General features: G+C 36.5%; 5 protein-coding genes across 7 annotated transcripts; 4 read left to right on the top strand and 1 right to left on the bottom strand.

Annotated features, from left to right (window-relative positions):
* Window positions 1-309: 309 nt before the first annotated feature.
* On the top strand, window positions 310-4618 carry LOC140828992 (2-dehydro-3-deoxyphosphooctonate aldolase 1). The gene is made up of 14 exons (XM_073191914.1): window positions 310-511; window positions 577-631; window positions 711-808; window positions 901-997; window positions 1124-1189; window positions 2104-2163; window positions 2303-2377; window positions 2483-2567; window positions 2894-2952; window positions 3117-3161; window positions 3527-3625; window positions 3753-3800; window positions 3924-3971; window positions 4406-4618. The coding sequence occupies exons 2-14, from the start codon at window positions 596-598 to the stop codon at window positions 4460-4462; spliced, it is 873 nt and encodes a 290-aa protein (XP_073048015.1). The 5' UTR covers window positions 310-511; window positions 577-595; the 3' UTR covers window positions 4463-4618.
* Window positions 4619-5370: 752 nt separating this feature from the next.
* On the bottom strand, window positions 5371-9866 carry LOC140828989 (glyceraldehyde-3-phosphate dehydrogenase GAPCP2, chloroplastic-like). Its single transcript, XM_073191912.1, has 14 exons — window positions 9500-9866; window positions 8611-8705; window positions 8451-8518; window positions 8321-8359; window positions 7999-8099; window positions 7648-7760; window positions 7479-7578; window positions 7268-7414; window positions 7050-7110; window positions 6865-6962; window positions 6641-6783; window positions 6443-6526; window positions 6200-6289; window positions 5371-5695 (listed from the first exon to the last, which is right to left on the bottom strand). Exons 1-14 carry the CDS (start codon window positions 9584-9586, stop codon window positions 5638-5640), a joined length of 1284 nt encoding a protein of 427 aa, XP_073048013.1. The 5' UTR covers window positions 9587-9866; the 3' UTR covers window positions 5371-5637.
* A 2293-nt stretch (window positions 9867-12159) lies between these two features.
* LOC140828988 (nuclear transcription factor Y subunit C-4-like) lies at window positions 12160-14376 on the top strand. Its single transcript, XM_073191911.1, has 2 exons — window positions 12160-12402; window positions 13292-14376. Exon 2 carries the CDS (start codon window positions 13335-13337, stop codon window positions 14112-14114), a length of 780 nt encoding a protein of 259 aa, XP_073048012.1. The 5' UTR covers window positions 12160-12402; window positions 13292-13334; the 3' UTR covers window positions 14115-14376.
* A 1226-nt stretch (window positions 14377-15602) lies between these two features.
* Window positions 15603-17699, top strand: LOC140828987 (peroxisomal 2,4-dienoyl-CoA reductase [(3E)-enoyl-CoA-producing]-like). 3 transcript variants are annotated; one of them, XM_073191909.1, is made up of 5 exons: window positions 15603-15930; window positions 16030-16197; window positions 16767-16936; window positions 17015-17237; window positions 17413-17699. In XM_073191909.1, the coding sequence occupies exons 1-5, from the start codon at window positions 15714-15716 to the stop codon at window positions 17565-17567; spliced, it is 933 nt and encodes a 310-aa protein (XP_073048010.1). In that variant the 5' UTR covers window positions 15603-15713; the 3' UTR covers window positions 17568-17699. The 3 variants fall into 3 exon arrangements, with proteins under 3 accessions (XP_073048010.1, XP_073048009.1, XP_073048011.1); XM_073191908.1 differs by having other exon boundaries at window positions 15606-15938; window positions 16038-16197; XM_073191910.1 differs by having other exon boundaries at window positions 15718-15938.
* Window positions 17700-18407: 708 nt separating this feature from the next.
* Window positions 18408-21563, top strand: LOC140828986 (phosphoglycerate kinase, chloroplastic). Its single transcript, XM_073191907.1, has 6 exons — window positions 18408-18942; window positions 19351-19428; window positions 19577-19837; window positions 19982-20299; window positions 20487-20645; window positions 21180-21563. Exons 1-6 carry the CDS (start codon window positions 18523-18525, stop codon window positions 21390-21392), a joined length of 1449 nt encoding a protein of 482 aa, XP_073048008.1. The 5' UTR covers window positions 18408-18522; the 3' UTR covers window positions 21393-21563.
* Window positions 21564-22331: the final 768 nt, after the last annotated feature.

Genomic DNA, 22331 nt, shown 5'->3' with positions numbered 1-22331 from the left:
AGATAAGGAGGACCCGCTTGCCATTTTGGCGTGCAACAAAATTACCAATACAACCCACATATTTTATATAGTGTGGCAAGTCTAACCATTTTTTTGTGTTGACTTTGGTGATATGGGGCCGAATAGCACTCAACTCGCGGGCTCATTTCGCATTTTAGTGGGTTCGATATTACCAAATCAACCCATTTATTTTATGTAGAATTTAATTTATACCTTTAATTTTTTTTTAAAATGTTTATAGCGTTTTATTAATTACTTGAAGACTTTATTGGTCACTCGAGTTATCTGATTACATTACAGAAAACCCAAGTTTCGCGGTCCAATTTAGTTATCGAAGCAGCGGATGAACCGGGCAATGGCCCAATATATAGTCCGCTATATTTTCAGGAATTTGGACTTTCCGAAAACCAAACCCGACCCGGAGAACATCTGCAACTGGAAAGAGAACTTGGCCATCATACAACAACGATTCAGTTTCTATCGCGTCTCAGATCCTCAGCATTCTGAATTTGTAAGTGTGTGATTTTTCCTCAACCGTTCAAATCTATTGTTTTTCTCTGTATGTTTCATTGTCAGCAAGAAGCTTGGAGTAGAAATGGAATCGTCAATTGCGCTTTTCAATCAGCTCAAGGTGCAATTTATGAATTTCGATCTTCTCTTTCCTTTTACCTGAATTTTCATGCTAATTACTTTGATATTTTGATGTGCAGGCAGCGGATCCATTTTTCTTACTAGCAGGTCCGAATGTGATTGAATCGGAGGATCATATTCTCTACATGGCGAAGAAGATCAAGGATATTACTTCCAAGTAATATGTCGGAATATCGTTGTGGTTTGCTTTAAATTAATTTGTGTTCGAAGAGTTCGTCAAACTGATCATATGATTTTTATCACTTTCAGACTTGGATTGCCGTTGGTTTTCAAGTCGAGTTTTGACAAAGCTAATAGAACATCTTCTAAGTCGTTTCGTGGACCTGGCATGAGTGACGGCTTGAAGGTGGATATCTGTTAATATTACTCTTCGAGTGTGATTTATTGTGTATTCACGTGTATTACAATCAAATTTCAACTCAATTTTATGAAATGCAAGTTAGAGTGAGCCATCCCGTTTTCGTGTTTGCAGATTCTTGAGAGAGTGAAAACCACTTTTGATCTTCCAATAGTTACTGATGTGCACGAGTCAATTCAGGTTCGATCCAATAGTGGAAATTTTGAATCACTTTTGTCCAATTTAGTTATTCAGTACAGAAAAATGTTGCTAAACTTTGTGCGAGCAAGCTCTGAGAAAAAAAATGTGATTCTGTCATCTTTAGTATTTGTTGCCATTATTCATGAAAGGAAATATTTCTTGCTTGGAGCATGTCCCGGTTTGTGGAATCCGGTTTCCAAATGAAGTTCCTGTGATACATTCAATAGGTGTTAGACATCATCCTGTAAGGCAACACATCTCATGAGTAAATTAAAGCTTGCACGGGTATCCTTCTATCTGTAGAAAGCATTAGGTTAGTAGAGACATTCTTTGAGAGACTAAATCTGTTATGGGCATAACGTTATTTGATCTACAATCTACAAGCCGATTGCTTCCCTCTCGATATTCTTCATGAATCAAACTTTTGATGAAGAACTCACAGAGCTAGCTGGCTTGTGAGAAATCCCGTGGAACTAGCCAATGAAGGAACTTGTGATGCTATGCTATTGCTATCGCAAGAATGACTGTCCGTACTAGCTTTCCCGGGGAAAAAAAGTGCTCTAATCCCTGCCACGAGCAGAGGAACCTCCTTGGACAAGGATTTATATGAAATGCGATTGCTTGAATTTTAGGCAGCTGAACTACTGCCGCCTTTCCCATTCTCACAAACATTTGAAATATTTGCTACAATTGCCCTGGCTTGGAGTTAAAGAAAGGATTGCTCCACCAACACTTCCGCTTGCATTCCTTCTCTAGCGTTGGATTTCCTTGATGTTTCTTACTGTCTTGTGAAAAACTGACACATTAACTCATGATTTTACATTGTAGTTCCTGAGTGTCATGAATTTTTATCATATCGTGCTAATCTCTTTCGACAGTTGTGTACCTTTCTTTTAACAACTGAATTTTCTCAGTGTGAAGCTGTTGGCAAGGTTGCTGACATAATTCAGATTCCCGCTTTCTTGTGCCGGCAGGTGAAATTTACTCTCCTTTGATGGACAACCAATCATTTCCTTACTAGTGTTTATACTTTTGGTAATATTCAGCAGTAGCCTGTAATTCAATGCGGTTTATGCTACCTGTGTCAATTTAACTTCTTGCTTCTTGGAACAGACAGATCTTCTTGTTGCCGCTGCTAAGACTGGGAGGATTATTAATATCAAGAAAGGGCAATTTTGTGCTCCTTCTGTAAGCAATTTCATCCCGGTTCTTTCAGTTTTCCTCCAAACTTAAGTGGCCATGTTTTGATATCATCTTTCAGCAATATGGTAGTATGTTCAGTTGGTTTTGTAGGTCATGGCAAACTCTGCTGAAAAGATTAGGATGGCCGGAAATGAAAATGTTATGGTTTGCGAGAGAGGCACAATGTTTGGCTACAGTAAGTTCATCAACTTCATTAGCGCTCGGTGTTAGATGAACAGCTAAGATACTCTAGAATGTGTGATTTATGGATATGAAGCTTTGCTGTAGGTTTGATCCTGCAAAGCCTTTTCTCTAAACAAAAGAGCCTATCTCGTCAATAAAGTTTCTTCGAGTCATGCACTAAAATTTAATACCTTTTCAGTTTTGTAATAGACTTTTTTTATTGCGATGGAGAAATGTTTCTTGCGAAAAAAATTAGAATGGCCTGTGATTGAAACTATTACTGTGGAATTAACATGTTCATAACAGTACTGGCCTAACTTCGTTCGGTATGTTGTACAGATGACTTGATTGTTGACCCACGAAATTTGGAGTGGTTAAGGGAGGCCAATTGTCCCGTTGTAAGACCGTCAAACCATGTGCATCTGTGTACATGACACTACTTTTGGCACATTAATGATACACATTCTCTATAATAATTTCCTTGGCAGCACTTCTTGTTCCTGAAAGTGTTTGTCTGTGTGTTATTCCTTCATAGTTTCTGAATTGAATAACTCTATTTCAGGTAGCAGACATAACGCATTCACTACAACAACCTGCTGGGAGAAAGGTATGTACTACAGGAAACATTTGTGTTGGCTGGCAGAATCATCAACCGTGGATTGATTGACCCGTGTAGGATGATTATTTCCAAATCACATGATTAGATCTTGTCGGCAATCTCTCTCTTTCAAATCGTGTCCGTAAAATTTGTGGTCATTCCAGCTACATGCCACTAGGCAGTTATTAATGACATAATGCTTCATAATATCGAATGTCCCTAGATGATTTTCAACGACACATTTATGAAGATTTGTCATGCCCCAAAAAAACACCTAAGAAAGCCGTGTGTCGTTCCTCTTCTTAAAACGACCATTCCTATTTTATCACGAGCTTCATTGCCATATTGATGATTAACATTCCTATTATTTACAGCTGGAAGGTGGCGGTGTTGCTAGTGGTGGTCTTCGAGAACTCATACCTTGCATTGCCAGGACTGCAGTAGCTGTTGGAGTGGACGGTATTTTTATGGAGGTATAGAACGAATCCCCCAGTGTGACTTATTTCTGATAACGGGAAATTATTTTTTTTTGTGAATTTGCTTTTTAATATTTACTTGTTGATGATTATGCTTTTATAATATAATATTGTATCTGTCCAGGTGCATGACAACCCTTTAAATGCTCCTGTTGATGGTCCAACTCAGTGGGTAAGTTTCAGGCGTTCGAAATATCTCTTAGGCTCTTTTAATCAATCAGCAGAAGAATCCAAATTTAGGTTTGCTGGTTGGAACAGTCTTAACTGTTTCCCATGTTCATTTATGCTATTATAGCCTCTTCGCCATTTGGAGGAACTGTTGGAAGAACTCATAGCTATTGCTGTAAGTTTCTTTTGACTTGCCTTTTATGTTCACAATGGTTGGCTTATTCATTTGGTTTAACAGATAACCTATTTTGTTGTTGGGTTGGGTGGGGGGGAGGTTAATTTGTATTTATTGTGGTATATTTTACTTAAGTTGAATCCTTTTTCATTCGAAATAGCATGACTACGCTTACTGGTCCTCACTAAGTGAGTCCCTAATAGTAGTCATGCTCTGGGTTTTGATACTACTCATTGTCAAAATACTAACGCTTTTCGACAAGAAATCCGCTCAATCCAACAATTTCTCCCTCACTGATTCATCTTTCATTTGGGTTCTGCAAATAATTTTCTGAAACCATTTTAGTTTTAGAATTTTCTTTTTCCCATCAATTGGATGTCTGGTGATGTGGCAAAAATACTATCCGTGTCTGATACATACATTTGTCTTCATAGAGGGTTAGCAAGGGGAAGCAACATTTTCAAATCGATCTCACCCCATTCGGCTCGTGATTTGGACCACGTTTTTTCGGTAATATTATATCATAATTGTCTTACTAGTAATTTCTTACCAGTGTTTGGGAATTCTTCTGTTGGATTTGCTTGTTTGATGTTTAAAAATTCGTAAGTGCTCGTTGTTATAATTATTGGGTGATTTAATATTCCTTAGTTTGAAACTCGCGAATAACTCGAACTCAACTCGATAAAATTGTCGAAGTTGAGCTTGGCTTTCGAACGAATATTTTATCGAACCAAACTGAACCAAACTCTGAGTAGCTTGCGAGTGTGACTTGATTCGTTTACATCCTTATCATTTGGAATTGAATGCTTGTATGTGAAATTTTATCCAGCGCTTCATCAACAGGTTAATTTCTACACACTAACAGTCACAATTCTCTTTTTTTTCCTCAATCCAACAATCATGTAATGGCATTATTGTGCATATAGTCAAATTTAGGCACGCCTGACTGTGGTGATTATCTATCTAGCTGGGCAGATAAATGTAGCGTGAGAGATTCCCTCAATTTAAACGAACAATGAGATGAAGTCTTGATTCTTAATAATTAAGTACCTCTCTAATCATTTTAGCATTTCACATTTAAATTGTCGGTTTAAAGTAGTTCGTTCGTACCGATTTGTGTATTGAATTACAAATGATGCAGGGTTGAAGTTTATTTTTAGGCTAATTGACATACGATGTGGAAATCTTTACGACTTGTTGATACAAGCAAATATGATTTTTAGGGTGGAAATTTTATAGCTGTCTGCCACTAGAAAAGCAAACATCGTTTTACAAAAGCCTGTTCTGCAAATTCAATAACTAACGGATAAAGGAGGTATTTGGACTCAACATGAAATAGGCACAGTAATGAATTCATTGATTCCATAAATCGCAAGTAAACCAACGGCACATGTTACTAAAAACAGAATGAAAATTTACGAGAGACTATTCATTTTCATACAACATACGAAATATATCATTAAGTACAAAAGCAAAATAGAAATTCTTAAGCGGAATTAAACAAGCAGTCGTACACGAAACCTTATTGGATGCCCATGGCGTGGCTTCTAATTCTAATTCTAAAATATGATATAAAATAGAACAAAAAAATTCAGACACAAAAAAGAAGTAAACTTTGTGCTATCCCATCCAATTCTCTAATGGATCACACAAAGTTTAGCAGCATCTATTTATTGGTTGCCGCCACTAAAGCCATATGCTCTATTAGATCCAACACACGGTTGCTGCACAAAGAAGACCAAGATAGTGACTATTCTCAAATCCTGGGGACTTTAATTATTATTTTTTTCAACGTTTTCAATTGAATCATTATTCGATATTTCAAATCTTTACGGTTCGAAACATACTACTACGCATTCGCAAGTTGCATTATCTCTATTTTTCTCAATCAACTCGTGTTTTAATACATTCTTCATTTCATCCTTTAACTATCACTTCAGTATATATATCACGACTTCTAAGTTTTATTCAAACACATTAAAAAATACTTCCAAACATATTACCAATTTTTTCGCATACTTGGGTGTTAGATCAATTTTGAAGCCGATTGAACAGCAATAGTTAACGAAGAGAGAGAGAGAGATAGGAACTGCAGGTGCAATCTTGGTCCATGAAGATATTTGTCATTTGTCCACAACAAATATCATGGGACATGGTCCAGACATGCGTTCATTGTAACACAAAATGTAACACCGAGCAGCCTACATATTCAAATGGAGAAAATGTACCTGTAACCCCACTCATTATCATACCAAGCAACTAGCTTCATGAATGACTTGCTAAGACCTATGCCAGCCTTAGCGTCAAAAATGCTTGACCTAAAACGAACATATTTTCCAAACTTGTGACAAATCAGTTCGAGTAACATGCACAGCTTAAAAATAATGAAAGAGATAATGAGATGTTAATGATAGTGAGATGTTATATTAAGTATGAACATTAGAAAGAACTATAGGAGGGAAAAATTTTACCTAGAGTCACCAACAAAATCATTGGAGACAACATCATCTTCAGTGTACCCTAGGATGCCCTTCATTGGACCCTCAGCTGCGTATCTGAAATTTTAAACCCAAAATTAATTATATTATGAAAATTATCGGTCAGATCTGATTCCATCCAAACCCAGTTAAGCAGAGACAAGCTGAAAGCCTTAAACAGAACTCACGTACTTAATAGCTTCTTTCACATCTTCATAGGAAGCATTCTTTTCGAGTCTACAAGTTAAGTCAACAACAGAAACATTAGGAGTCGGTACGCGGAAAGCCATTCCAGTGAGCCGACCATTGAGTTCTGGAAGAACTTTCCCAACAGCCTAAAATTTCAGTCAGAAGATAAAACCACACGTCACAAAATTTTGATGTTATAAGGTTATACTGTTTAAAACATTTCATACCTTTGCAGCACCAGTAGAACTAGGGATGATGTTCTGCCCTGCTCCACGACCACCTCGCCAATCTTTCATAGAAGGACCATCGACAGTTTTCTGTGTGGCTGGAAGTCAACAACAATCAGCATAATTAACTATGGCCTTTAAATATGCCAAGTGTCTACACATGTTTTTAGTGCTGCAATGCATACCGGTTGTTGCATGGACGGTTGTCATTAAACCCTCTAAAATACCAAACTCCTCGTGTACAACCTGTCAAGGATAACTACCGTCAAAAAAAGTGTGCAGATGTGATTAAATTGCCATTGGACATTTAACGTCAGAGAAACTAATTCTCGATGAAATCAATCTACCCAATTGTTTGAGATCACTACTTTTTATCCAAAGTTTTGTGAGATTTGAGTCAAACCTTGGCCATTGGTGCAAGGCAATTGGTGGTACAGCTAGCATTGGAAACGACATCCATGCTGGGTTTGTATTTAGTCTCGTTTACGCCGACAACGAACATAGGGGCATCGCCTGATGGAGCTGAGATCACAACCTTCTTTGCCCCACCCTACAAAACAAGCTCTAATGAGAATATTCGTTTACTAGGACACAAAAGCTAACTGCTTATTTACCTTTTTGTGTTCTGATGCCTTGTCAATAGAAGTGAAGACCCCAGAAGATTCAACAACATACTCAGCCCCATAATCACCCCAAGGAATCTCTGCTGGATTCCTATACGGAAACATTGGAGTTAGCATGCAAATTCCAACGTTAAACGAGTCACGGATAGTATTGTAATACCTTTTGTTACTAATTTTAATCAGCTTTCCATTTGTTTCCAAAGTGGATTCATCTACAACCGAGACGGTCCCCTTGTATGGTCCATGAGTGGAATCGTACTTTAACATGTATGCCTGAAAGTAGTTAACAACATATATCATACTCGTGATCATTAAGTAAATAATTCCAAGAAACATGCATGAGTAAGCAAGTTGTTTTTCAGGCCACAAAAGAGGTCATGTATATATAATCAGGCTCCAATGTCAATACTCCAAACCCCTTCGAATCCCTCTTCTCAATTATCCAGATTACAACATAATTCATGAAAGCAGATATTAAAGAAACATGCATGAAAGCAGAACAAGCAGATACCATGTACTTGGCATCAATGAAAGGGTCATTAACTGCCACCACATCAATGTCATCCCTGAGGGTTGCTATGCGCAGAACGAGCCTCCCAATACGCCCAAAACCTTCAGGGTTTCAACCATCTTAGTAATGTCATGTGTGGACATAATGTTTTCCAAACACATACTATATCTGCTAATCATCATTGAATTCATGCGGCATATGAATATAACACACTCAAAGCATAAATATTTACATTCCTAGCAAGAAAAAATAAAGTTCAGACTTCAGAGATATTAATAATGTGGTGACGGTTACAAAGCAGGAAAATGACTAGAATACATACCATTGATCCCAATCTTTGTTTTCCCTCCGCTTCTTGACTCTGATTTAGTCAAATGTTCAATAGAATTAGTCAGGATCTGAATATAGAAACTATCCAAAAGCAGTGGAATGTGCAATGGCCGAATATTTACTTGGTATGGTTGGAGGAACTTCTGTAGCTGTTGCTTTAATAGGTTTAATCCCATGTGCAGTAAACCTCCTGTACATCAAAATGTTACTATCATATGAATTTAGGATAACATAATGCTTCCAATAGCATTTTAAACAATGAATATTGATAAATGACTCAACTGTAATGAATGTGAATCAACTTGAACATTAGTGCCACTGATGCTGGACCTGAACTTCACTACTTTTACATTGTGGCTAAAACTCCCATAAGATACCTAAAATAGGTTGTTTGATCAAATTTCTCAACATATCAATAAAACCTGACTTATTATTCATCCAACTTAAGTAGACGGAACAACAAAGGAAGAGTACTGGTTCATGAAATAATTATTCTCTTGTTTCAAAAAAATATATCCAGTCCTGAAATTCTATTACATGTATAGTTTAGTCATGATTAAGAAAAAATCAGTCATGAATCTGCACTACTTCCGGAAACAATTGATCTGACAACTGAAAAATAAAGAAAATGCAAGTAAAATTAACACCGCTGTGGACCTCACCGTTGAATAGGATTAGACTTCTATTTTTCATTGATTAATGCAACAAACAGCATGTCCAATCCACTAGCTATGTTTTTGAAACATTAATCATCATATTATTAGTAAACAGGGGAACTCTCTAAAAGCAGTACACGAGCTTCCATCATGGAAAGATTCCAAATATTGCTCGAGTGTCGATTTTGCAGTATAGAAACAGCCACAGATCAGATCGTCAACTTTTTCATCGACGAATATTGTTCGATATATTAATTAACAAATGGAAACACGGATAAAAAAATCACGCAACAAAATCAAATGTTAGGCAAAAGAGCAAGCCACCATGTTAAAAAACACATAAAATTAGCTTCCGACCATAATAAATGCAGAAAAACACAGAAATTTTAAAAATATGATAAAGAAATCCAGAAATAAAAAAAACAGCTGATCCGTGCTCTCTCAAATTTTCGTCATTCTCGACGGATCAAACTCAAAAAATCCCGTGAAAAAAGGTGAGCAACATAGTAACACACCACAGATCGATCGGATGGGCGGAGTGCATCGGCATCGAGACCAAGAGACGGCGCAGATCCGAGAAGCGATGAAGAGAAAGCCGCCATACTTGAACACCAAATGCACAATACCTTATATCAGCTGCAGCGACTTGATCTGCTTACGAAACTTGAATTGCAAATAAATGAAATAGAGATAAGCAAAAACCCTAGAGAAATTTGTTATTTCGACCTTCGCCTTTGACGAATATTTAAATGCTCGAGGATCCAGCAGCTGGCGGAGTTTCTCACGAGAACGTCACACCAACCGCGACCATGCCATAAAACAACTGTTGTCGTTTTAAGGTGTGAGGAGGCGTCGTTTTGTGCAGCTAATGACTTTGGTAGCCACGTCGGACTTCGCATAGCTACGTCTCTCCCTAGCAAATGGGAGTGGCACTTTCTGTATTTTTTGGGGTCCATCAACACTTTCCTTTATTTTATTTCTATTTTTACATATACTATTATATTAAGTGTGAGAGTTTTAGAATAACTATCTTTGAGTACATCAAAATATTTAATTTTTTAATTACCCTTCTTATCATACTTAAAATTTTTTCAAGTCACTCTATATTTTAAATAGAAAAAAATCAAAATAAAACTTCTCTTTAAATCGAACAACTTTTCTAAATCGAAAATAATTTCGTGTTAATTATTTAATATTATTTGATCAAATTAAAAATAATAATAACACATGCAATGCATGTGCATCTTTTATTAGTTTATATTATATATATTATTGTAATATTATATTATTTGGCATGTGATAATTTCTTGATGCATAAAATCAATAACACGTGGAGAATGTGAAAATTACAGTTTTTATCTTATAATTTACATAATTTTTTTTATCATGTTCTGGTAAAATTATAGTTTTATTTCATTAATTTGTATTGTTTTATATTTATTAATTCAAATCGGATGTTAACGTGGAGTCCTAAAAATAATGATGTGAATTGATGATGTGACATTAGCATTCCAGTAAAAAAAAAATTTTTTGACAGAGCATTCCGGTAAAAATTTAAGAGATTAAGATTAACTTAACCGATAAAAATATAATTAATCGATAAAATATGCAAATTATAAGATAAAAGTATAATTTTCTCATTGACACATACAATGCTCAATGCACTCACTCTATTGTCCGGGTTTCCCCAGGTCCAACGCGGCAATTTTGAGAAAAAAATATCGGACGAGGTGATTGGAGTATATAAGAATAGGTTTATGTTATACGGTCTTATGAATCTGTATATGTAAAATGGGTCAACCTTACCGATATTCATAATAAAAAATAATATATTTTCATAGATGACCCAAATAAGATATATATCTCACAAAATATGATCCGTGGGATCGTCTCCCACAAATTTTGTCAGCATTCAATAACTAGCACAATGTAAAATTAGTAGTTGTGTTAATGTTAGTATTGTACTGAATTTTATAATTTCGATTATTTAGTGAAATATCGAATTATATGAGATTGTGAAATACCTTACATGAAATTGAAACAAGTGAAAATAGTATATTCCTTTTTTTCTTTGTTTCTCCTTATTTTGTGGGGTCCTGACATATTTGAATATCAATTGATATTTCATTATATAAATCAATAAATTGAGTAGTGATTTGCATTTCCGATCATCTATTTAAAATCTTTCGATATAAATTTGTTGTGCCACAGAACCTTAACAGGTCCGTGACCCTTCGATGTGCTTATATACTATACAGAGTACAGACTTTCATCCCTTTCATGCCATGTTATTTAGTACACCTTTTTTTATGAAAAATATAATAACATTAAAGTCCAGTCAAGCAACGACGGAGTAGGATCGACTATTGGAGTCGTTTAGATTGGGCTGCAACTCATGGTGGTTGTCGGGTCGTTTTTGGTGGTATATGGACTGCAATTTACTACATTTTCAACGATTAGTTTTTCTAGAATTTTTTTATCAGTACATATTATAAACAGATTCATAAGCCGAAACAACAACCATTATGTGATCATGGAGAACAAAATAAACATATTTGACTCCGAACGGCTTTCAGTTGGCTTATGGAAGAACATTTTTCAACAACACAGTGAACTTGTTTTGGGCGTTGGGCTATTCTCAAAGTGACCCAAATCTAAAATATAAAAAACTTTTTGAAAAACTTGGGTAATCGAGATTCCAGACCGTGACTCCGCTCTTGAAGACAGCTTTTTTTCGTATTATTTGTATCACACCACGAACCAAACAATAATTATATAAAAATGATTGATTAATTTTTTTTAAATTTGAAATTATATGATATTACTGTTTGTCTTTTAGAAATTATTAATAAAATATTTATATTATTATTTATTAAAGATAATATTGTAATTTCAATTCAATTATTTGATCGATGCAAGATAAATGACTGATGATTTGATCGATGTAAGATAAATAATTTGTAAATTGATAATAATATAGTACGCATATTAGATTGTGTAAAAATATAAATAAATAATATAACGAACAAAATAATACAATAAAATATTGCAAAAATAGAAAGACTAGATGTCCGTGAGACAACTCGAGAAGGCAAAACCTGTAGTAGATCTCACACAGTGTTGAATTTTCTTGATTTAAAATAATGAGTGCGTCACACAGGTGGAAGCACGAACTAGACAGTAATCATTCGACACGTGTTAGTCTCCAGCACAATATCTGGTTGGCCGAGCATAGCGACACGTGTCTCAGGTGCCGGATTCCCCCAGAAGTCTCTTAGATTCAAATGACCTCTGTCCTGTCCACCTTTTGTCTCTCGATTCCCCTGCCCCAAGGCCTCCAGCCCCTCTTTTAACTAGTATATTTACGTATGCTCTCTTAGGGCTTAGTATTCTGCACGCCGTGGAATCTGCCGACTGGGTAAAATCTTTACTTAAATAATCTCTGTTTCTTTATTTGATTTTTTTGTGTGTTTTCTGCCGTGGAAATTTGTAATTTAATACTTTTTACGATGTTGGTTTTCTTGATTTTCTCCGATGTGCTTTGATTCTTTGAGTTGACCTTGATGATTTTAAAACTTCGAGCCTCTTTTGGATTTATGCAGAATGTTAGGATTCTTGAATGTAATTAGTTAATTATTTTTTTAAGTCTGAACACGATATGTACCTCTAATTTCGCTATTTGATTTTTCACTCACTTAGTTTTTGTTATTAGTTTATTTATTCAGTTGCAAATTTTCACTATTGTTTATATATATGTTAAAGGTGTGAGATATTGATAGTTGAGTCGGTAAAATTCACAGTTTAGAAAGGAAAATAGATAAAATTTGAACGTTTTTTATTTAACGACAAAGGTTGCACCTCGCAGATGTTTATCTGTACTTAATTTGTTGTTCACCGGCAGATTGTTGTCTCATAATATGGACAAACTTAGGTTTCACATTGAGGTCCTGAGGCGTTGTAGGAAGATTTAGGCTGCTTTTCGATCTATAGATTTGAGCTTCGTGGAATACATCCACCAAGAATGTTTCAGAATTTGAATTTCATTCATCAAATTCAAGAAAATTCTTGAGTATGAATTCAAAAGTTCTGTCAAAAGTAGTCACTTTTAATATTCGTTGGTCTTTTTTCGAAATTATAAGATCCAATTTCATCAATTCAAACGTAAGGATAGTTAATTTTTCATTATATATAGCCACAGTGGGCTTTGCTGTGGATGTTGGATGATTTTTTTTAGTTTTGATAACAGTTTATACATTCTTGGTCGATTCAATTTGCAATAATCTGCATAATGCAATTTTTTCTTGCAGTTTTAGATTGAGAATTGAAGCAGAAATACTACCGCGTAAGGCCATGAATAGTTCGGATCAGCAACAGCTGCCTCTACACCAGAACCGGCAGCAACAGCTTGCAGCTGCTGGAGGAATAGCAGCGAGTGGTCAAATGGTTTATGCCACTTCTTATCAAACAACACCCATGGTGGCTACCGGCACTCCAGCTAGCGCCGTTTCCTCTTCAGCTCAGCTTCCAACTACTTTCCCCCCTCAACAACAGCTTGGTGGTTATCATCAACCTCAGCAATTCCATGGTCAGCAGCAGCAGCAGCAGCTCCAGGCTTTCTGGACCAACCAAATGCAGGAAGTCGAACAAACTATCGAATTCAAGAACCACAGTCTTCCACTAGCTCGCATAAAAAAGATAATGAAAGCTGATGAAGACGTTAGAATGATCTCCGCTGAAGCTCCAGTTATATTTGCTAAGGCTTGTGAGATGTTCATCTTGGAGCTGACAATGCGGGCTTGGATACACACGGAGGAGAATAAGAGACGGACCCTCCAGAAGAATGATATCGCTGCTGCAATTTCAAGAACCGATGTGTTTGACTTTTTGGTTGACATCATTCCTAGAGATGAACTGAAGGAAGAGGGTCTTGGCATCGCTAAAGCTACTATTCCATTAATAGGATCTCCTGCAGATGCAGTTCCATATTACTATGTTCCCCAACTCAATCCACCGCTCGACCAGTCCGCACTTTATGGGGGTCAACAGTCAAGACCACCTTTCTCTTTCATGGCCTGGCCACAGTTGAATTCTCAGCAGCACCCACCAGAGCAGCAACCAAGTGATCCATAACTGTAAGGATAATGCTTGAGCTCTACTGAATTTGTGCCGAAAGATTGTTTATTACTCTGTCTGAAAGTTTGTGTGGTATATCTAGCGGAAACTCTATATGGTGTTAGTGGGTGTATTCAGGTTGAGGGGAGTCTAATTTATATGATATTTGGTCCTAAGAGGAACTCGAAAATCCAGAAGAGGTGAAAATACGTTTGTGGTTTGTAAATAGAAAAGCATGTTTTTACCAACTTTAATTGCGAATAGATTAGAAAATTAAAACGATTCCATGCTTTTTCCAAGAATGGTGATCACAAATTTTCGTTTTGATCTTCGTATTTGCTCCAAAAGATGAAATCGCTCACCTTAAGCGTCTCTTTCCCTGGTAGCTAAGTTCATGCTGGCTTGATCTTCGTATTTGGATCATAAAGTCTGTCCGTCGTGGGTGGCATCAACGAGATGTTGTGTCAGACATGTGCGATGGCCTTCGCTCGAAGATCTCTAGATTTTCCTACTCAATAACATTCTTGTGATTCAAATCTATTTAAAATAGAACAAAAATTTATACGTACCCTCTTCGTAAGTTGTACTTGTGGCCATCCATCCATAATAAAGAAAAACAAAAAAAAAAGGAAAAGGAAAATACTTCTAGGATTCTTCGAAATTCTTTGATTACTTCCAAAAAAAGATGACATTGATAGCAAGCAATTCTCGGTTGGTCCGAATACCAGGCGGCAAGCATATTAGATTATGTAAATCTGTTACGGTCATTATTAACAGATCATTTAATATCATGATATATTTTTTTATAAACCAAAATAACACTATTCTAAGTTATAAAATATTCCGTTTTTTATATACAAAATATTATAAAAACCTATGAAGTAAATTTGTAGCTAATTTTAAAATGTTAATATCACATATAACATAAAAAAAACCATTTTTACAAATTTAAAATTTAATATCAGCTATATTTTTTAAACAAATTTTTTTTAATGAGTATGCACGCATGGTGTGCCAAGATCATTAGTATGAATAATAATTATTAAAATACAATGTAATGAATTTTTGAATATAGCATATTCATGTAAGTTTATAATGATAATGATATAGTATTTCTTTGGGCGGAGGCACACTACTGTTCACTCAGGCTTTAGCTCGGGTGTTCCAAAAAAATTTTAAAAAAATTATGAGTAAGTTTCATGTGAGACCGTCTCACGGATCTTAATTTGTGAGACGGATCAACCCTACTCATATTCACAATAAAAAGTAATACTCTTAGCATAAAAAATAATATTTTTTCATGGATAACCTAAATAAGAGATCCGTCTCACAAATACGACCCGTGAGACCGTCTCACACAAATTTTTGCCAAAATTTATATGTAATTTTTTTATAATTTTAGATAAATTTGATATTAGTATTGGTAGATCAATTTAAAATATAAAAAATTTTATAGTTTAAAATTGTTCGAGTGTAATCAGTTTTGGGACACCAAGGCCTCATGGGTGCTATATAATCAGAAAATGCCAAAAAGAACAGAAGTCCAATAAAGTAAACGTGTTGAATTATCGGCCGGCAACAGCCAACAGGGACGAAGCTATTTACAGAGTCATTTAAATGAGCTGTGTATTAGTGTCATCCAACAAGAATTTAGAAATGGAGTCTCCATTCAGGCCGGATATTCTCAAAGGCAAAGTCGCTCTGTTGACGGGAGGCGGGTCGGGAATCGGTTTCGAGCTGTCTACCCAGTTCGGTAAACACGGGGCCTCTGTTGCTATTATGGGCCGCCGCAAGAACGTCATCCACGACGCCGTCTCCGTGCTCCAATGCCTTGGTATCCCTGTAAAAATTCTTCCTTTTACTGATCAGTGATCTCCCCCGTGGCTGTAATTCTTTAATGGGTGGTTTACCAGTTTGCTTTGCTTTTATTAAGGGATTCAGGCTGTTGGATTCGAAGGGGATGTTCGGAAGCCGGAAGATGCGCGGAGAGTGGTGGAGGCAACTGTAGAGAGGTTTGGAAAGCTGGACATTCTTGTGAACGCAGCTGCTGGAAATTTCCTCGTTGCCGCTGAAAATCTTTCGCCTAATGGTTTTAAAACAGGTTTGGTCTGGCTTTGGCTTCCACTTTTCATTCATCTTGTTCTAACCTTCTGATGATTGAGTTTTAAGTGTTCGTCAAATAAATAATCATAATGTTTGTATTGCTGCTGTGTCGGAAAATGAGAGTTGTGTTGTGTCATAGCTGGTGTGTGGTTACTGATAATCTGACCGCGAGCAATATTGTCTTAAGGATGGATAATTGGTATCTTGGCAGTCGGCCCGACCAAACCGAATCTGTTATTACAAAGAAATCGACTCAATCATCACTCACTTCCCTGCAAGTTTTTACACAAAATATGGCTAATAAGCTTTTGAATCAAATCAACCGTAATTCTTGCTTGAAAACGCATACAATAGACCGTTCGTCCATGTGTAAAGTTCGAGGGAAATTCCCTTCGACGATGACTCAATGTGCAAGGTGCTCGCCAATTGGCGACCTTGCTTGACTATTCAGACACCTTTTGATTCTTGATTCTATTTTTATCTGTCATAAATCACAGCAAAGCATTCTGTATTTTGGTTATGTTTGAGAAAAGCTTCAAGACTACTTGGTTATATCCATATATGCAGTGATGGATATAGATTCAGTTGGAACATTTACTATGTGTCACGAATCACTTAAATATCTCAAGAAAGGTGGACCAGGAAAGGACTCGTCCACTGGCGGATTTATACTAAACATCAGCGCCACTTTACACTACACGGCATCTTGGTATCAAATCCATGTATCTGCAGCTAAGGTCTCCGATTTTCATCCTCTCTGTTCAAACACTTTGGTTTTCTTGAATACTTATCAAGCTAGCAACTTCTATCTCTAGGCTGCCGTTGATGCCCTCACAAGAAATTTAGCTCTTGAATGGGGTACGGACTATGATATCAGAGTTAACGGGATTGCACCTGGACCTATTGGAGATACCACAGGTATGAGTAAACTTCTACCTAAAGAGATCAACAACGGAGGGGCTGAATCTGTGCCGCTTTATAAAGTTGGTGAAAAGTGGGATATTGCAATGGCTGCTGTATATCTTGCCTCTATCGCTGGTGCGTAATCTTGGCACTTACCTATATACTCTAATTGACTTAATATGATATAAATCCATGCCACTTGATCACGGTGGATACAAATGTGCTATCAGAAATAGATTCCGGAGGATAAACTGCCAATTTCTTGATAACCTTTTGTTCCCAAGGTAACGCCACTGAATTGTACATGTAGGTAAGTATATAAATGGAACGACCCTCGTTGTTGATGGAGGGCTATGGTTGAGCCAGCCACGCCACCTCCCCAAGGAGGCAGTCAAGCAACTATCTCGGGCCGTGGAGAAACGATCGCGTGCTGAACCAGCTGGAATTCCTGCCAGCAAGCTATAGCCTGTGAAGAAAACCTGCTTTGTTTTCGTTAACTTATTCTTCTAACTGTTTTCAGTGGAGTTATGGTAACGTAACATATAATATGTTTGAAAATATTCACTCCTTTTGAGTTCAGAGAATTTAGTTAGTGCATGTTCGTGAAGACAATATTTTTCAGTCTGCTACATATACATGTAGAATTAACAATTTGATGGCATTTCCTGATACATTTCATGAATTGCTTGATGCTTCTCGTCGCCCTTAAATTAATTTAATTAACTATTGAGTAGGTCTATTGTGAGATGATCTCACGAATCTTTATCTATGAGACGGGTCAACCTATCAATATTCACAATAAAAAATAATATTTTTAGCATAAAAAATAATAATTTTTCATGGATGACTTAAATAAGAGATTTGTCTCACAAAATACGACCCGTGAGATCATCTCATACAAATTTTTGTCTTTAACTATTTGAATATAGAATGAAAAATATTAAACAATCAACCAAAGATACATGATACAAGATACCTTGAGTAAAAGTAAAAATAAATATTTCAGCACAAAACTAAAAATTTCAAATCATTCATTTTAATTTTGAACCAATGAATACAATGAAATGAAATTGAAATGTCAAATCTTTCTATACAAATACTAACATAAACGAAAACTTTTAAAATATCATAAACCTTTGTTCAAAATAATATTAATATCATATTCTTAATAAATAAATTTATTATATTGAAAATATATTTTAGATGTGCTTGAAGTTTTTGTGGTGAAATGGTTGTGCACACATATGTGTGTACGATTGGCCAATAAGATAGATAAGCGAAAGACCAAAGAAGGAGCTTCAAAACCATATAATTTCGCCTACCTCAAACTCCACGATAAGAGTGGAACTAATATCCACGCAAAACCCACCTCGCTCACTTTATTCCTCATCCCCCGAGCACACACGCAGGGGGAGTGCTAATGGCGGCGACACCAGCTTCTCCTGCTTTCTGCGGCATTCACAAGTCTTCATCCACCACAACCAGGGTTTCTCTCAGTGCCCCCACGACCCGTTTCTTCGGAAACGTCCCGCCAAGTCGTCTGGGCTTCGCCGCCGCCGCCGTGGACCCGTTATTTAGTCATCACATTGCCACTAAATTGCGATCTTTCAACAACCCATCGGCCAAGCCGGTGAGGGGTGTTGCTTCCATGGCGAAGAAGAGCGTGGGTGACCTCACATCCGCTGACCTCAAGGGAAAGAAGGTGTTTGTGAGGGCTGACCTTAATGTGCCACTTGATGAAAATCAAAACATTACTGATGATACTAGGATTAGAGCTGCTGTCCCGACGATAAAACACTTGATCAACAATGGTGCGAAAGTCATTCTTTCCAGTCACTTGGTGAGTGAGTTATTATGATGCTCGATTTTCATATCGATTGAATGTTGAATTATTCGTTTATGGGTTTAATTTGACTTTGATTTGCTTATGTATAGACATTTTTGTAATCATATCAACGGGGACTAGTTGTTTTTGGTGTCCTTTGGTTACTACAATGTGATGCTTGCCGCCGCAATATACTTTTGAATTTGATTTCCCATTTGTCAATTGTATGATGTTATTACAACCAAAGATTTTTTTTTTTTGGGTTGGTTTCTGATGATTTAAGTGGCATTGAAAACGGAGAAAATAGGATGTGTTTCCATATTGTTTTGAGCTCAAGGGATTTTGAATATATATGTCCGTGAAATTGTTTTATTATGTGGATGTCTGGAATGTCACTCTTACTGTTTGTTCATGGTATCTCAGGGACGGCCAAAGGGTGTCACTCCTAAGTACAGTCTTGGACCCCTTGTTCCCAGGCTATCTGAATTGCTTGGGATTCAGGTATCCATTTTTATGGGCAAAAAAAGAAAAAAAAATGATAGAAGGGATAGAAGTTGAAGTGAAACATTACTGCGTATAAGTTTTTTCCAGAGGCTGCTAAGAGTGATTGGATCCTTTTTTAATGATCTGTTGGGGTATACTGAATCAGGTCGTAAAAGCTGATGACTGTATTGGTCCTGAGGTTGAAAAATTGGTGGCTTCACTCCCCGACGGTGGTGTCCTCCTGCTTGAGAATGTTCGGTTTTACAAAGAGGAAGAGAAGAATGATCCTGAGTTTGCAAAGAAGCTTGCCTCATTGGCAGATCTTTTTGTGAATGATGCATTTGGTACTGCACACAGAGCACATGCCTCTACTGAAGGAGTTACAAAGTTCTTGAAGCCTTCTGTTGCTGGTTTCCTTTTACAGAAAGTTAGACTTGTTTTATTCACACATTCTTTACATTTTTTTTAGCTACCGCGTTCTTTACATTTACAGATTATCATCAAGTATTTTTCTAGTTTAGAAGTTAGATTTATTTTCCGTCTGACTTTTGTTATGCATTTACTGCTTTAGGAACTTGACTATCTAGTTGGGGCTGTTTCGAGCCCAAAGAGACCATTTGCTGCCATTGTTGGCGGTTCGAAGGTGTCTTCGAAGATTGGAGTGATTGAATCACTTCTAGAAAAATGTGACATCTTGCTTTTGGGTGGAGGAATGATCTTTACATTTTACAAAGCACAAGGACTGTCAGTAGGATCGTCCCTGGTAGAAGAAGACAAGCTAGGTCTTGCAACATCGCTACTTGAGAAGGCCAAGACCAAAGGAGTGAGTCTCTTGCTACCTACTGACGTGGTTATAGCAGACAAGTTTGCCCCTGATGCTGAATCCAAGGTTCTTTTCCTCGACCTCTGAACTCCAACTCGGAAATCTTTAGATGATTCTTCCTCTTGATGCCATTTATCTTGTTTCCAATGTTGATCCCAACTATGAAGAAAGAAACAAAGAGAAGGGAAACTCCCTCGTGATCTTTGAAAGGTGTATAACAATTGGGACTTGAAATAGTGATTGAATTTTGCAGGTCGTGCCAGCATCCAGCATCCCAGATGGCTGGATGGGATTGGATATAGGACCGGATTCTGTCAAGACATTTAACGAAGCCTTAGAGACAACAAAAACCGTTATTTGGAATGGCCCAATGGGAGTGTTCGAGTTTGAAAAGTTTGCCTTTGGCACTGAGGTAATCCAACTATAATATATGTTTCCATGATCTCAAGCATTTCTGTTAGTCCTTGTAAACCAGTGCAACCAGAATTTACAGTTGTTGCTACTGATTGTGAATTTTATACACCTATCTTGATAAAAAGTAGTACAAAATCAACATCCTGTTTAAAAGCTGTAATTTCTTGGCTGAAGAACCTCGGTGTTTTGAGACTCTTTACGTTGCCTACATGATAGTACACACCTGACAATATGACACTAAAATTCTTAACACAAGTGTTTGGCCAGCAAAATTCCCTACTATACTGTGTGGATGACTGACTGTGGCGAATTATTGAAATTTGGCATTGAATTGGTGCAGTGTGTAAAACATTGACTTGCATTATTACCACTACTCATAATTATTAGTATAGTGGTATACACTCGCAGCTACATCCTTTTTCAAATACAAATGACACCGTATATGACTCTCCAAGTTTTGTTATAGCCAACGACTTTACTTTTCTTCAAAGAGAATTTTTATCATTCGTTCTGAATGCGAATTTGTTTGCAGGCAATCGCAAAAAAGCTGGCTGAACTCAGCGGGAAGGGAGTGACAACAATTATTGGAGGTGGCGACTCGGTTGCAGCGGTCGAGAAAGTTGGAGTTGCTGATGTAATGAGCCATATATCAACTGGTGGTGGTGCCAGTTTGGAGCTTTTGGAAGGCAAAGAACTTCCGGGTGTCCTTGCCCTCGACGAAAAAGTTGTTGCAGTTTCAGTGTAAACGTATAGGCATCGTCCTAATTGATTTTTTAACCATATGTATTGTGTAACGCGTTGCATTCCGCTTTGCAATCGAGGAAATGTAGTAGAATATATATGTTCATGTTGTACATGTTCCATTTTTCTTGTTGAATCACAATTAAAGATTGATGAAAATTTGAGGGGTGAAGTCTTTTTTCTCTTTCTTTACAAACTACTTCTCTTTTTTGTTGAACCAATTCTCGTGTCTAAATTTTCTGTAATATTATAAAGGCTAAAATTTGTGTGAGACGGTCTCACGGGTCTTATTTTGGGTCATCAATGAAAAAGTATTACTTTTTATGCTAAGAGTATTATTTTTTATTGTGAATATGGGTAGAGTTGACTCTCTCACATATTAAGATCCGTGAGACGGTCTCACATGAAACTCACTCTATTATAAAACCAATTCCCCATGATATTTTATCAGCCCCGGTGGTTATTATGTGATGATATATCTTATAATCTATATCTCTATTATATAATAGTTGAGTTTATTAGAGGGACACCAAATTCCCCCACCCCACACATGCACGCACACGCACACATAAATTTGATTTTAAGTACGTATTATTAATTTTAACGTTTTCTCGTCGAATTTTTTCATATTTTTCTCAACTAACTATTATAAATATGTATATAGTTTTATATGTAAAAAATTATAATTAAATCAAATACTTGAGAAAATTCTTTTTTATATATAAAATCACGGCCAAACTAATTATTTGAAAAAATATATATATGATTTAATATAACATATACACATCGCGTGTGCGGTGATTTTGAGTCTAAAATGTTGAAATATACCAAAAATATACAAAATTTGAACATAAAAAGCGATTTAAGCTATTTAACAAAAGCACGATTAGAATAATGATAACGATACGATTAGTAATTTTAGATGGAATGATCTGAACTGAAT

Source organism: Primulina eburnea, chromosome 4, assembly GCF_022965805.1.
Source record: "Primulina eburnea isolate SZY01 chromosome 4, ASM2296580v1, whole genome shotgun sequence".
NCBI classification, from domain to species: Eukaryota; Viridiplantae; Streptophyta; class Magnoliopsida; order Lamiales; family Gesneriaceae; genus Primulina; species Primulina eburnea.
Note: the sequence above shows the minus strand (reverse complement) of the source record. Positions and strands in the feature narration are given on the sequence as shown.

Excerpts from the sequence above, each read along its gene's own strand:
- LOC140828992 (XM_073191914.1), top strand. The coding sequence starts at position 596 with ATGGAATCGTCAATTGCGCTTTTCAATCAGCTCAAG. Across the intron at positions 998-1,123 it reads GCATGAGTGACGGCTTGAAG|ATTCTTGAGAGAGTGAAAAC; the intron begins GTGGATATCTGT and ends TCGTGTTTGCAG. Across the intron at positions 2,568-2,893 it reads AGGCACAATGTTTGGCTACA|ATGACTTGATTGTTGACCCA; the intron begins GTAAGTTCATCA and ends TATGTTGTACAG.
- LOC140828989 (XM_073191912.1), bottom strand. The coding sequence starts at position 9,586 with ATGGCGGCTTTCTCTTCATCGCTTCTCGGATCTGCGCCGTCTCTTGGT. Across the intron at positions 8,519-8,610 it reads GTTGATTCACATTCATTACA|GAGGTTTACTGCACATGGGA; the intron begins GTTGAGTCATTT and ends TTTGATGTACAG. Across the intron at positions 6,963-7,049 it reads AACCGTCCATGCAACAACCG|CCACACAGAAAACTGTCGAT; the intron begins GTATGCATTGCA and ends GTTGACTTCCAG.
- LOC140828988 (XM_073191911.1), top strand. The coding sequence starts at position 13,335 with ATGAATAGTTCGGATCAGCAACAGCTGCCTCTACACCAGAACCGGCAG.
- LOC140828987 (XM_073191909.1), top strand. The coding sequence starts at position 15,714 with ATGAGCTGTGTATTAGTGTCATCCAACAAGAATTTAGAAATGGAGTCT. Across the intron at positions 16,198-16,766 it reads GCCTAATGGTTTTAAAACAG|TGATGGATATAGATTCAGTT; the intron begins GTTTGGTCTGGC and ends CCATATATGCAG. Across the intron at positions 16,937-17,014 it reads TCCATGTATCTGCAGCTAAG|GCTGCCGTTGATGCCCTCAC; the intron begins GTCTCCGATTTT and ends TTCTATCTCTAG.
- LOC140828986 (XM_073191907.1), top strand. The coding sequence starts at position 18,523 with ATGGCGGCGACACCAGCTTCTCCTGCTTTCTGCGGCATTCACAAGTCT. Across the intron at positions 19,838-19,981 it reads CTGGTTTCCTTTTACAGAAA|GAACTTGACTATCTAGTTGG; the intron begins GTTAGACTTGTT and ends TTACTGCTTTAG. Across the intron at positions 20,646-21,179 it reads AGTTTGCCTTTGGCACTGAG|GCAATCGCAAAAAAGCTGGC; the intron begins GTAATCCAACTA and ends ATTTGTTTGCAG.